Here is a 15,293-nt window from a genome sequence, read left to right as displayed (position 1 = left end):
AGTTTCAAACACATGTGCACACATACTTTACACTGCTGATTCCTGTGACAGGCACTCTCTACAAAATCCAGGTTATCTACAGTGATCTTTACCAGACATTTAATCGAATTCTGCAACAGCAAACCTGATTCAATTTGTTAAGTGTTCCCCCTAAATCATCACAAAGTTAATTAAACATCTTCACATTTGCAGCAGACCAAATGAAAGGTTCTTCAATTGTTCTTTAGAGTAGTGTTCTGGGTAAAAGCAACTTTCACAAGCTAAAACACTGTCTTTGGAGTTTAAAATGTCCTTCTATGGCACCAGACTGTTTTTGTAACCTTTATATTTAACAGTGTAAAGTGTAAAACAGCCCGTACAGCTAAACTCTCCATCTGCAGGTGGGGATGGTCTCGTTGGCATCATGCCTGTCTGATGAGGGTCAATCTAGGTCAGGGCTTCTGTTAGAGTAGTGGGGTGAAGGCTGTCTTTGTGACTGCTGCATTCACTCCCTTTGTAAGGAGTGGAAAACCTGCAGCTATCACTTTCTTTGCCTGCTTTCTCTTACTGCGCAACGCACCCACTGCCCACAGGCAACAAGGCACTCAGAGATGGAGAATTAGGCCAGAAAGTAGATGGAAGGACAGATTTGATTCTCTGTGTCCTCAACTTTCAGGGTTCCAATGAACACATAGGAACTATTTTGTTTCTTCTTTTCTTTAGTTCAATAATTCACACTGTAGTTGAAAGTGGCTCAGATCTTTCCTAACGTTTACCACATATTTGGGTTTGAACATCAAAAATTGCTTTGAATTTCCAATCTGGGAAAGCTTTGAATTCTTAATTTCAAACGTCCATGGTTTTAAATCAAATACGTATCACTTTTTTTTTTTTTTTTTTTTTTTTTTTTTTTAAACAATGTGATGCTAGTGTGAACATACAGAAATGCATATGTAAAATATCAGAAGTCAAGTATGAAATGTCAGAATTTATATAATTTATAAGTCAACCAAACAACATAAATGCACAATTGATTTTCAATCGTCCTGAATTATAAAATAATTAACAAATGGAACTATATAAAATATTGCACAGAAATGCACAAAATATATTAATTTCAAATGTATAATGATGTATGTTATGTCTCAAATGTGGCATTTGCTTTTTCATGATTTATAAGTTCAAAGGAATTTAATTAAATCTATTGAAGTCAATAGAGTTCATGATAATTCTCATATTATATGCTCTTATAAATTTCATATAATGATATATTCAAATAAAATTTCTCATAAATATTGATTAAGAATATACAGTATATTTTCTTGCATCACCCTGTAGTTCTTGTAACATTTTTAATTTCAAATAATTTTTCAATGGTTTAATTAAAAAGAGGGGTAAATGTAGAAATAGCACAGTAAAAATATGGTATAACATTTAAAACTTCAACAATATTGAACATTCACTCACTAATGAGAAGTTACTGGTCAAATACAATATGGTTTTAAAAGTTATGAGTGTTTTATGAGCTTATGTTCCATGCAACAGGTTTATACAGCTTTTAATGCAAGTGTTAAGACTGGTGCCAAATTTTATATTAAATTTTTATTATAAATTGTATTGAGACACTTATGAAATTAGGCTATGATGAACATGCCAAGCTAGTGTGTTTTATGCATGTGGGTCAATTCAGTAGCATCTCACATTGGTCATATTTATAAGGCCAAAAAATAAAAAAAATAAAAATAAACATATAGAGAACTTTGGCTTTGTGATATGAACGTACCCTAAAAGGACTGTTGATCCTATGCAAAAGATAATAAACAGCAAACAACTCACCAGTATTAAGGTCATCACAGCAGACTTCTATTGAGTCAGAGGAACAGTCGCTGAAGTCATCCAGAGATACGTCTTCCTGAATCTGCAGCCTTTATAACACAAAATGAAAAGAATAAGACAATTAGACACTTTCCAAGAGCCTCATAACCAAAACCCAACTCTGCACCTCGGAAATTTGTAGCATACATCAAGTGTTCTTTCACTGAATGTCGGCCTAGAAGTTCAGACATGTCATGGTGCTTGGTAATCTTCACTAACTGTTAACCATCTAGCAATGGCGATCTGAAAATTATCAGTGTTCAATGCTATTTTCAAACAGCAGATTTGTCAGTGTTACGGCTGGTTTATATTCAGTTACACTAACATGGCAGTCGCCCTGATGCCAGTGTACCCTGTGCCCACCGGGTGTCCACTGCACTGAGTCATTAGAGCAGATAATTCAGAGAGTGTTCATGCTGGCAGGAGAAGCTTTTTAAGCATCTACTATGCCCGAGAATTCCCAGCAGGCATACAGAGGGCAAGAGCGACACAGTCTCTGAGAGTGGGACAGGAACTTAAACCGCTTGACTGATTCAGCGCTGGAAAGATTACGAGTGAAAAAGGAGGCTAATCTGTCAGCGTAAGTGATGGACTGTCATGTTTGTCAAAACTGGATGAAATGGGGAGAAAAAGAGTGAGAGAGACAAAAGAGTGAGTGAGCTGGGCACAGATGGACATGAAGACAGATAGAGGGAAGACAAATTATGCAGCAGCTAGAGAAGTAATAAACCATGTAATGCAATATTTTTAACAGCATTTTCAATGCTGTTAATAATAAATAAGAGAAAGTTCCTCATTCAGTTTCTTGCACACTAGCTAGGTAGAAGGATATACATTTTCAATTACGTTTCAGCAAGATTTTATTATCATACATAATAATAATAATAATAATATTAATAATAATAATTTACTTGACCGGTTGCTTCAAATAATCTTTTATTTGGACATTTCACACTTGCAAGTGTTAACCCAGAATCATTTTTAAAAACAGCCTAATGTAATCCTGACTTATCTTGATTGATCTTGAACTATCTATCCTGAGTAAAAAAAAAAAACAAAAACAAAAAACTGAGGAGGTCAGTTTCAAGATTTCAGATTTTACATTTGTAAACCCTGGGTTTTGCACTTACTTGCATAATTACATAATTAACAATAGTCTATGTCTCAAATGTAACTGCTTTAATAACTGTCCATCATGCATAGATGACCTCAGTGGGCACCAATCTTGATGAAAAATTATCCCATGATTTACTCACCCTCAAGCCATCTTAGGTGTTTATGACAATCTTCTTTCAGACAAACACAATTGGGGTTATATTAAAAAATTTGGGGGGGGTTGGGGGGGTTAATAAAGGCCTTCTGAGGTGAAGAGATGGGTTTTTGTAAGACAAATTTTGAAATTTATGAACTATATTCACTGACTTCCGGCAACAGCCGTACACACATTCTCGGCTTCAAAATAATAGGTCCCATTCATTACCATTATAAAGCTTGGAAGAGCCAGAATATATATGTTTAATATAACTCTGATTGTGTTCGTCTGAAAGAAGACAGTCATATACACCTCGGATGAGTTGAGGGTGAGTAAATCATTTTTGGGTGAACTATCCCTTTAAGGGTACATATTACTACTCTAAGTTACTAATATGCACATTTTAGGGATATAAAGTTACCCCTTTTAGGGGCAGTTAATTCAGAGTGTGTTCATGTTGGCAGGAGAAGCTATACCCCAGAATCCCCACCAGGCATAGAGGGTAAGAGCGACACAGTCTCTGAGAACGGGACAGAAACATAAACCACTTGACTGATTCAGTGCTGAAAAGATTATGAGTGGAAAAGGACTAATTATAGGGATATGTAAGATACAAAGTTGTCCCTATAAGGGTACTGACCTAACGACAAACTGCTGAATGGTCGACGCAAAGACATGTTCCTGGATCAACATATTTTGTTGATTCTGGAACAACATTCCTGTTCAAAAACAGTCCTTACACTATCCCTCCCCTAAACCTAACCTTACCCATTACTTATCTCTAAAATCAAAGGGAAATGATGTGTGAATAAGAATGGTGTAGAAGCCCTTAACACTTGTTCTAAGCCTAAACTTAAACCTATCCCTCAAATCTGATTGGTTGATTGGAATGTTGTTCCAGGATCAACAAGGATGTTGATTCAGGAACATGTACTACTTGGAGAAATCACGTTCACCCAGCTGGTCCTATACAGTATATACTTTATTGCTTTCGGACACTGTGGTGCTAATTCCCATTCAAAATTACAAATGTGAAACTTTGCTTAACCCAGGGTTAAAATCACTCTTAATATGGGTTAACCGTAGTGTGAAAATCCTTCAAGTGAAGTAAACCTACTGTATGAAACCATCTGATCCCACCAGCATCTGTTGCATTTTACTGGTCTCAAGCATTAGGTGCTGATGTCCCCAATCAGGATTCTTAACTAGCTTTATGCTAGTTAAGAAGCCTGATTGGGGACATCAGCACTTAAATGTCCTTCTTGGACAAAAAGCTTTACCAGAAAAAAACATTATGAACAGTCAGCTCCATGCTGGTGAAAAGCATAGCTATGCTTGGTGATCTCTGCACTGGTCTTTTCTGGTCATGGTCTAAGCTGATCATTCAACCCTTCAGTGTATTTTCCATAGCGTACCTGTATCTGAAAGGTGCAACGGCCGCCATATTGACCTTTGGTGTCTGTTTGGCTTTGAGCATTTCAACACTGGAGGCGTCCTGTTTAGCGACTGCAATAGCCTCGGGTGGCGATCTCTGTGGGACCTCCGGGCTGAGGTCATCTGGGGTGCACATCTCCTCATCTGAGAAGCTACTGGAGGCACTGTTCTGCAGGGTCACTTTCTCTCTGTGGACTCTGAGGAGACTGGCATCTACATTAGTAGCTGCTGGACCAGGCCTCAAGTTTTTGTTACTAAATCTGAACGAAGGGATTCCAGTCTTGCTTTGACTGCTTCCAGAAGCAGCCCTCTCCTCATGGCACTGGAGTTCTTCTGAGATCAAGCGGTTAGCATTGTCCATTCGTCCTGTCTGAGAACAAAAGATCCCACTCTGGAAGTTCTTGTTGCCGTTGGACCGAAAGTCAAGCAAACTCTCAGTCTTGGGCCCATCCAGATTACCCCTTGAAAGTGGGGACACTTTCCGTCGAACTTGTGGACTGTTATGGGCTGATCTAGAGTCCTGGGTCTGTGTTTGAGGACTGGTGGAAGAACGTTGAATAGGTGGACTGCCTCTTAGAAGCAGATGCTGGTTTCTGAGGGTGGTGTCCCTCAGTACATCTTTAGTGGAGGAGACAGGTGTAGGGCTGCTACTACAGGGACTTCTGTTGCCAACAGGGATGTGTGTGGATGGTCTCGGAAGGCTGCTGCTGGTACACTTGGGCTCAGGTTTCGGGGAGGGGAGTCTGGTCCTGTGCAGAGGGATGCCGGAGCCTGGCTGGGCCCGTGGAAGACTCTTCACATTCACTCCTCCACTCATGATGGCACCAGATCAGATGCTGAGGAAAAAGGGAACAAACACCATGAGGACCTGAATCAGTGCATGTTGCTGTTCTCTTTAAGGAAACATGTTTTAAAGGTTGACCCTGAATTGCACGCACACACATGCCCATGTCGTCTCCACAGACATTGGTTTGTTGACAGAAAACCCTCCGAGACAAAAATTCAAGCTGCGTGATAACTTCAACCATAATGATTCTGGATGATAGGGAGGATTCTACATGTAAGCTTTAAGTATAGCCTGCAGCAAGGTTCCTCCAGGCTTATTAGAAAAATAAACCTGTGGCAACATTTCTGCAAAATATTATGTTGCATTGTGCAAGTTTTGCAACGGTTTCAAAGTGAAATATACAGTGAGTGGCACTAAAAGCGTGTTCAGTTTTATCTAAAACAGATGAACGTGAATCTGGAAAAATTGTATTACGTTGATTGTTGCTAAAATGTTAATGCTCCATCAAGTTTTAAAATAATGTACCACCTACACTAAACCCTAAACCTACTCGACCGTGAAGCATCCATGCCATTTTAGCCTGTTTCTACAAGTCCACATCACAAGTAAAATTATGTACCAGCTGAGCTACCAAACAAGTCAGAAAAGCCAAACATAAGGAGCTGTTTATGTGATGAAAACTACAAAATGTATTCGTTTACAAATCATGCACTTTGGTAAAAAGTGTTTTGAGGTCAAAATATTGTGCATGTGAAAATAAGTCTTTATTAATCCATAATCTGCCCATAACTTTGTATGAAAATGATTAAAAGTGCTTGCTGTTTTACTGCCTCTGGTGTTCATTTCTGTTGGAAACGGCAGTGATTTGTATGTATTGGTAGGTGTTTTTGCATTTTGCAAAAATGTTTCCACAGGTGCGCTTTTCCAGTGAGCCTGTGTTGATTCCCCAACAACAGATGCTATCCTAGGGGCTCATGATGGAACTGCAAGAGTTTCTTGAGATCGTAACAGAAATACCAATGCCGAACTAAACATGAAAGGCATTGCTCCGCACAGCTAAACAGTCTTTTGTAGAAATTCAGGTGGAAATTGTGGATTTTGGATAAAGGCCTATTCATATCTGCCTGGTTATGATGACTTTTTCACATTTCAGAATATCATTACTAAGACAAAAGGATCTAACTGCAAATTATAATTCATGTTCCTGTGAGAACCAGACCTTTTGTAAACCTAAATATACTCAAATTAATTGAAAAGTTTAACATCCAATAAGGCTGGGAAAATAAATCGACATCGCAATTTTGGATCAATTGTGAGATTTTCTGAATGCATCGCAATTCTCTCTCGAATCGATTCTGAGCTTAGTTTTTAACAGCAGATGGCACTGCATGCTTTAGAAACAGCTGTATTCTGCCTCTAGAATTCTTTTAAAAAAGAAAAAAAGGGATCACGCCACTCTGCTTTTAAAGGCCCTTCATTGGTTGCCTGTTCAATTTAGAATATATTTTCAAATCTTATTTATTTATTTATTTATTTACTTTTTTAAATCTTTATACAATCAAGCACCCGGCTACCTATCTGAATTGCTGCTTCAGTACATCCCCTTGAGAAGCCTAAGATCTGGTGACCAGAACCTTCTTTTAATCCCACATTCCAGACTTAAGCGTAGAGGTGACCGTGGATTCTCGGTAATTGGTCCTCGCCTCTGGAATGACTTGCCAGTGGAGATTTGAATGGCCCCTAGTCTGACCATTTTTAAGTCTCTTTTAAAAACCCATCTGTTTTCAATGGCCTATAAAGTTTTATATTCCTGCCTATTATATTTTTCTATTTGTGTTTTATTTTATTCTGGTTCTTATTCTGGTTACGGAGCAAGTGTCCAGATTAAAAAAACGAAACAAAATGAAATTTGAAAAAATGTGTAAAATTATAATTATATTATATTATTATATTATATTATATTAGAACATTACTGGAAACCTCAGAGGGTTTACAAATACTGTAAATAATTTTACATCATTGGGGCTCAGCTGACAAAGACTGGGATCCCCTGACCAAAGAGTGTTAAAGAAAAAGAAAATGGAGACTATAGAAGTTCAGAGAGACTATCTGTTCATAAATAGTACTCACAAATATAATGTCAATTCCCACCTGTTGTATTCAAACACAAATGACATGGGCTGTTTAACGAAATCTGAGAAAATCTCCTCAAGAGCTTCTCTAAACAAAATCCTGCCAAGGGGAAGGATTTGGCACGAGTGGTTAAGAGTCTTGTGAAAGAATACAGGAGAAAGGACAGTCATTATTTGAAATACTTGCTTCAGAATCAAAACGGTTGATTATATCAATCTCATTTTGTTAAGCCAACGAAACCCTTCCCAAATACTGTAAAGCTCCATCTGGTCACCAAAATAAATCTACTAGCAGCAGCAGCAATGGAGAGATTCACTGCGGTTCAGTCAAAGACCTTTAAACCCCTGCCAGTTCAGTTAGTTTGGCAAATATATCTTCCATTCAGTGCCCATAAGTCCCAGAGGCTTTCATCCCAGCCCACAGACTGGTCAAGATGGCCCAAAACCCGCACTGTGTACTAACAGTCCCATGGTAACTATTGACCTTCAAATGTACAGGCAAAACTCAATCCATCAAAATCAGGGCCCTGCAAACAACAGGCATAAATGCTCTCTGGCAAATCAGAATCAGAGAAAGCGTTACAATTCAGACCATGTGGGAGACCCCATAAGTTGTGGGATGCAAGCCGAGTCGCCTGTGGTCTGAATTCAAGCCACAAACCAAACTCACATTGAATAGAGCATGTAATACAATAGCCCTGCATTAAAAGGTTTGTACCCGCATGTTTTCAACACAAGATATGGGAATGTTCAGCTTTCCCTGAGAGATCTGACTGTGACAGAATTAAACAACAAGAAAACAACTTTAGCTATACATGGAGGCAGTAAAGATTTCTTATATTCTTCATGTCAATATTTTCTCCACTTGAGATTTTTTTGTTGTTGTAGGTTAAAACAACCTAGTTCAATTCTGTCCTACAAATTAAAATTTAAAACCACATGGACATGCATTCAGACATACAACTATAAAATGTACTGTGAACTGTGCTCTCAGGACAAGAGTATTTTTATAAATGTCAGGTTGGGTCAAGATTTCACAGTTTTGGCATGTTGTCACAAAAGGTCAGCATGTTTTTCTTGGGCAATAACTGTAGACATGAATATAAGGTATCTGCCAACAGAATACAGAAACTGAGTTTCTGTATTCTGTAACAAGCATAGCCTGAAAAATATTCACTGGAAACTGAAAAGTGTGACAACAAGCCCCAAGCTCCACTACTTCTACTGTAGACTTACAGGAGCAGAGAATGTCTGATAAAGTGCAAAATTTCATCACAACCTTTTCCAAATTCTGCTCTAATGTAATTAGTGGATCCAGTCATATAAGACAAGGAATTCACAAATACACCGACACTTAAGAATCATCGTAATCCTATAAACAAATACAGGAATAAGCATAAAATGAGCTTTCAAATTCAAATGTAGCATAGTATGAGGTTTCAATGACCATTTGAGAAGCAATATAACTGAAATTCATACATGTGAAATATTTAGTGTTTCATTTAGTTCAAATGTAGATCAATAGCTTTTCGGAGATAACATGCATTAAAATTCCACAAAAAAAAAAAATGTAAGCAGACAGAAACCAATACAAAAGGTTAACAACAAGTAGTCAGCATTATGTCCAACATTAAGTGAGTTTGACAAGACAAGACAGTCTTACAGAAGCAAATATTAGAGAAACATATACCTTCAGCCTAATGGATTGATGTTTTTTACAAACAAATCGCATGGCAAGTGACTAAAAATCACCAAAACAATTGAAGAGAGATGGAACAGAAGCAAATGTCATAAACTGTCATCTTTACCTGAGCATTGACTTTGGCCTACAGCAAACTAACCCAATGTTCCTCAACGTGTCATGAGCTTGTGCTCGAGTGAAGAGAAGCGAACAGAGAGAAGAGGAGACCTTGTGTCTACCATGTGAGTTCTACAGTCACATGATGCACAAAACTCAGACAGAGAAGTTTGTTTTTGACGATTAAAGCATTAACAGGGCCTTGAAAGCAGTCACTGGTTTTGTAATCAAATAAAGGCTGAGTGTCCAGAAAACCCTTTCACCATGGTATTCGTAGTTATGGTTAAAATAGCCACTTTTTTTTTTTTATTTAAATTAAATCATTATACATTTTTGTGGAATGTTATTCAAATTGTGTAAGAATTTCTCAGAATATCATTACTATTAAGTGTGCATTTATAATATTGTGCAATTTATAAAACCAGCCTGGTGACTGTTTGAGCTGGTCTTCCAGTTTGGTCATAGCTGGTTTAGAGGGGTTTTGACCACTTCTTTAGCAGACCAGCTGATCAACCAGCTAAAACCTGCTGAACACCTGCTTGACCAGTCTGAGAGACCAGCTTAAACCAGCAAAGACCAGCCAACCCCCATAGTCTGGATTTAGCTGGTTTTATTTGTTGTTTTGTTTTGTTTTTCAGCAGGGTTGTGCTTAAATTAAAAAACTAAAGCCACCTACCATTATAAATCACATTCATAATGATATTAAAGGATTAGTTCACTTCAGAATGAAAATTTCCTGATAATTTACTCACACCCATGTCATCCAAGATATTTGTCTTTCTTTCTTCAGCTGAAAAGAAATTAAGGTTTTTGAGGAAAACATTCCAGAATTTCTCTCCATATAGTGGACTTCAACAGTTACCAACGGGTTGAAGGTCCAAATTGCAGATGAGTAATAAAGGTCTTATCTAGTGAAATGATCAGTCATTTTCTAAAAAAGAAAAAAAAAATATATATATATACTTTTTAATCACAAATGCTCATCTTGCACTTTTCTGATGCGCCACACATTAGATAATCACACTGAAAACTCCATCTCATTTTCTCCTCCAACTTAAAAAAAAAAGTGTGTTTACATATCTTCTTTGTAAACACTGGATCGGCCTACGTCATGCGTGACCTTTCCAATGTGATTATACAATGCGTGGCGCATCGCAGAGCAGTGCAAGACGAGCGTTTGTGTTCAAAAAGTATATATATATATATATATATATATATATATATATATATATATATATATATATATATATATATATATATATATATATATATATATTTTTTTTTTTTAGAAAATGACTGATCGTTTCACTAGATAAGACCCTTATTCCTCGTCTTTGATCATGTAAAGCCCTTTGAAGCTGCAATGAAACTGCAATTTGGACCTTCAACCTGTTGAACCCCAGTAAGGCATGGAGAATAATACTGGAATGTTTTCCTCAAAAACCTTGATTTCTTTTCAACTAAAGTAAGACATCTCGGATGAGATGGGGGTGAGTAAATTTTCAGGAAATTTTAATTCTGAAGTGAACTAATCCTTTAATATATTGTCAATAACACTGAATACTGTTTGTTGACAATCCAGTACATTATAAATGTAGTGTACACTTTGATATGGCATGCTTCCTCAAAACTCAGCCAGATGACAGGTGAATTATTAACTCAGTTTCAGAGACAGAAATGTGGGTCAGGACAATCAAGCTTTGTTCAGGCTAGAAGAGACCTAAAAATGAAGATTAATGTCGGTTGAAGGCAGTTCTCTGTAAGTAATGTTTGTAGCACATTAAAACACTGTAAATATGATTAATTGACATCTGTCACTGACATCTGTGAATCAACACTTTTTTTTATGGATATCATTAGTCTTTCTTGCATAGTCAAAAGCTTGGCTATGCAAGAAAGACTAATGATATCCATAAAAAAAAGTGTTGATTCACAGATGTCAATCAATCTGAAGTCTGGACCAGTTTGCAGCTTCTTCTGGCTATGAATATCAGGAAGAGTATGTCTGACTGACATAAAAAGAGACTTGTGGAGTGTGGGCATCCACAAGCAGAAACATAAATAGGCGCCTATGCACAGATCTACCCATTTATTTGTCTGTAAAGAACTTCAAATTTTGGATTCGTCTGACCACAGAACAGTTTTCCTCTTTTCATTTTAAATGAGCCTTGGCCCAGAGAAAACGCCTGTGCTTCTGGATCATGTTTAGATATGGCTTCTTTTTTGACCTATAGAGTTTTAGCCGGCAACAGCAAATGGCACGGTGGATTGTGTTCACCGACAATGTTTTCTGGAAGTATTCCTGAGCCCATGTTGTGATTTCTATTACAGTAGCATTCCTGTATGTGATGCAGTGCCGTCTAAGGGCCTGAAGATCACGGGCATGCAGTATGGTTTTCCGGCCTTGACCCTTACGCACAGAGATTGTTCCAGATTCTCTGAATCTTTGGATGATATTATGCACTGTAGATTATGATAACTTCAAACTCTTTGCAATTTTCTCTGAGAAACTCCTTTCTGATATTGCTCCACTATTTTTCGCCGCAGCATTGGGGAATTGGTGATCCTCTGCTCATCTTGACTTCTGAGAGACACTGCCACTCTGAGAGGCTCTTTTTGTACCCAATCATGTTGTCAGTTGACCTAATAAGTTGCAAATTTGTCCTCCAGCTGTTCCTTATATGTACATTTAACTTTTCCGGCCTCTTATTACTACCTGTCCCAACTTTTTTGGAATGTGTAGCTCTCATGAAATCCAAAATGAGCCAATATTTGGCATGACATTTCAAAATGTCTCACTTTCAATATTTGATATGTTATCTATATTCTATTGTGAATAAAATATACGTTTATGAGATTTGTGAATTATTGCATTCCTATTTATTCAGTGTCCCAACTTTTTTGGAATCAGGTTTGTATATATATTATATTATATATAGTACACCTCTCACATTTTTGTAAATATTACATATTTTTATGTGACACTGAAGAAATGATACTTTGCTACAATGTAAAGTAGTGAGTGTACAGCTTGTATAACAGTGTAAATTTGCTGTCCTCTCAAAATAACTCAAAACACAGCCATTAATGTCTAAACCGCTGGCCACAAAATGTCCAAATTGGGCCCAATTAGCCATTTTCTCTCCCCGGTGTCATGTGACTCAGTGTTACAAGGTCTCAGGTGTGAATGGGGAGCAGGTGTGTTAAATCTGGTGTTATCGCTCTCACTCTCTCATACTGGTCACAGGAAGTTCAACATGGCACCTCATGGCAAAGAATTTTTGCTCTACATAAAGATGGCGTAGGCTATAAGAAGATTGCCAAGACCCTGAAACTGAGCTGCAGCACGGTGGCCAACACCATACAGCGGTTTAACAAGACAGGTTCCACTCAGAACAGGCCACGCCATGGTCGACCAAAGAAGTTGACTGCACGTGCTTAGCGTCATATCAAGATGTTGTGTTTGGGAAATAGACGTATGGGTGCTGCCAGCATTGCTGCAGAGGTTAAAAGGGTGGGGGGTCAGCCTGTCAGTGCTCAGACCATACGCCGCACACTGCATCAAATTGGTCTGCATGGCTGTCATCCCAGAAGGAAGCCTCTTCTCAAGATGATGCGCAAGAAAGACCACAAACAGTTTGCTGAAGACAAGCAAACTAAGGACATGGATTACTGGAACCATGTCCTGTGGTCTGATGAGACCAAGATAAACTTATTCAGTTCAGATGGTGTCAAGCGTGTGTGGCAGCAACCAGGTGAGGAGTACAAAGACAAGGGTGTCTTGCTTACAGTCAAGAATGGTGGTGGGAGTGTCCTGGTTTGGGGCTGCATGAGTCCTGCTGGCACTGGGGAGCTACAGTTCATTGAGGGAACCATGAATGCCAACATGTACTGTGACAGATTGAAGCAGAGCATGATCCCCTCCCTTCTGATTCTTGATGTCGTCATGGAGGAGTGGAAGAGGACTCCAGTGGCTACCTGTGAAGCTCCGGTAAACTCCATGCCGAAGAGGGTTAAGGCAGTGCTGGACAATAATGGTTGCCGCACAATATATTGACACTTTGGGCCCAATTTGGACATTTTCAAATGTGTACTCACTTTTGTGGCCAGCGGTTCAGACATTAATGGCTGTGTGTTGAGATATTTTGAGGAGACAGCAAATTTACACTGTTATACAAGCTGTACACTCACTACTTTACATTGTAGCACAGTGTCATTTCTCCAGTGTTGTCACATGAAAAGATATAATAAAATATTTACAAAAATGTGAGGAGTGTACTCACTTCTGTGAGATACTGTTAACTGATCCGTGTGAGTTAATGTTTTTTAGCATGATTTTATTTCACCTAACAAATGTTTTTTTTTGTTTGGGTTTTTTTTTTTTTTTTTTTTAATGGTTGTAGTTTTAGGGCACGTTTACACGTCAGCGATGTACTAAAAATGGAAAAGGTTTCTGCTGCCAGGCCAGTAGATGGCGATTGTAGATTCTTTGTAAAGAAACTATGTGCTTTTAGACTGAACGCGTAGACTGAGCTTGACATCACTGCTTTCACAAATTCATGTGTTTTTACAGTTTATACAGAGACAATTACGGTATTGTTTTCAAAAACTTGCACTATGAAACCCTTCAGGCCCCCAAAACACTATTGTTGTGTAAATTAACCAAAAATAATAAAAAGTTTTCCATTTTTTGTTGAAAATGATGTGTGTAAATGGCCCCTGGGGCCTAAAAACATTAACTTTTGAAAATAGGTTTTAAAGTACAAGTTTCTGAAAATTATACAGTTATCATGTACCATGTAAAGTACAAAAACATGAATATGTGAAAATGTAGACAATACGCGTAAGTGTATTCATTTACGTGTTCATTCTATAGACATGTAGTGTTTCTTTACAAACTGACATCGCCATCTACTGCCCTGGCATGAATAATACAGCATTTTTTTTTGTCATTTTCACTGATCTATGTGAACAGGAATTTTCTTCACAATGTTGTCATCTGTACAAATAAAACTTTTCAGTTTTTTGTACATCATTGTCATGTAAACATACCTATGGAAGCTTGTTTCCTCCACTGAATAAAAAAAATGAAAAAAAATTGTGACTTATCTTGCAATTCTGATTTCTTTTCTCACAATTGTTAGATATAAACTTGCAATTGCGAGTTATAAAATTCAATTCTAAGAAAAAAAAAAAAAAAAAAAAAAATCTTTTTTTTCCACAAATAGCTTTATTTTTTTATTCAGTGGTGGAAACAAGCTTCCATACAGTACATACCCTCTGTTTTCTCTTGTCATGTAGCACTGATTTTTTTAAAAAAAAAAAAAAAGATAAATAAATAAATAAAATCAGACTTTCTACTGCATAGACATGGCAGTTTTATTAAAAGTTCATTTCGCCCCTTTCAGAATCTCAGATGGAAGTAGTTGGTCATCCATGTACTTTTCACCTACTGCTTTTAGAACAAGATGTACTACTCTTTTTTCACATAACACACAGTAGGGAAGCAGGGATATTTGGATGTGAGTGTGATACCAATCATGGAATCATTTTATGGATTCAGTTTTAACTAATTCATTTAGATTTTAATTGTGAATTAAACAGCTTGTTTTAAAAAAAAAAAAAAAAAAAAAAAACTATTATGCAAACATCTAAGACATTTGTCCTTATATAGAACCCTTTTGGCTTAAAGTGTTCTTTAAAACTAGGTCAAGAACCCTGGTTCTATACTGAACCCCCATTTGTTTTTCTAAGAGTGTTTTTCACAGCTACAGCTAGGATTCACCCACCCATTTTGCTATTTCCATTTCATAAACGGCCCCGAGTCAGTTCCTCTAAAACCAGCAGTTAAACTGTAAATACCTATTATCACAGACAAGAACTGCAGTTTAATTACCACCAAGAAGCATCATTTGTTCAGGCCTTCACATAACTTTATCTTCAGACTCTAGTCAAACCCTCAGCAATACTGTGTTGGAAAGGAAAATAAGGTATTACATCGCCTGAATGACTTCCTCACTGTGACATCCCACAAAC

The 15,293-nt window shown here is 37.5% G+C and overlaps 1 protein-coding gene across 8 annotated transcripts in view; it reads right to left on the bottom strand.

Moving 5' to 3' along the window:
• nav1a (neuron navigator 1a) overlaps positions 1-15,293 on the bottom strand; it is a 210,735-nt gene that overhangs the window by 148,938 nt on the left and 46,504 nt on the right. For 7 of the 8 annotated variants that reach the window (XM_067371856.1, XM_067371858.1, XM_067371857.1 and 4 more), the window contains 2 exons: positions 4,522-5,376; positions 1,816-1,904 (listed from right to left, as the gene is read on the bottom strand). In XM_067371856.1, coding sequence (XP_067227957.1) covers positions 1,816-1,904; positions 4,522-5,357 — 925 coding nt within the window. In that variant the 5' untranslated portion in view covers positions 5,358-5,376. Of the gene's footprint in view, positions 1-1,815; positions 1,905-4,521; positions 5,377-9,267; positions 9,326-15,293 lie in introns of those variants that run through there. The other variant, XM_067371854.1, reaches the window with a different exon arrangement.

The sequence above is a fragment of the Chanodichthys erythropterus genome, chromosome 20 (assembly GCF_024489055.1).
Source record: "Chanodichthys erythropterus isolate Z2021 chromosome 20, ASM2448905v1, whole genome shotgun sequence".
Classification (NCBI taxonomy): domain Eukaryota; kingdom Metazoa; phylum Chordata; class Actinopteri; order Cypriniformes; family Xenocyprididae; genus Chanodichthys; species Chanodichthys erythropterus.
Note: the sequence above shows the minus strand (reverse complement) of the source record. Positions and strands in the feature narration are given on the sequence as shown.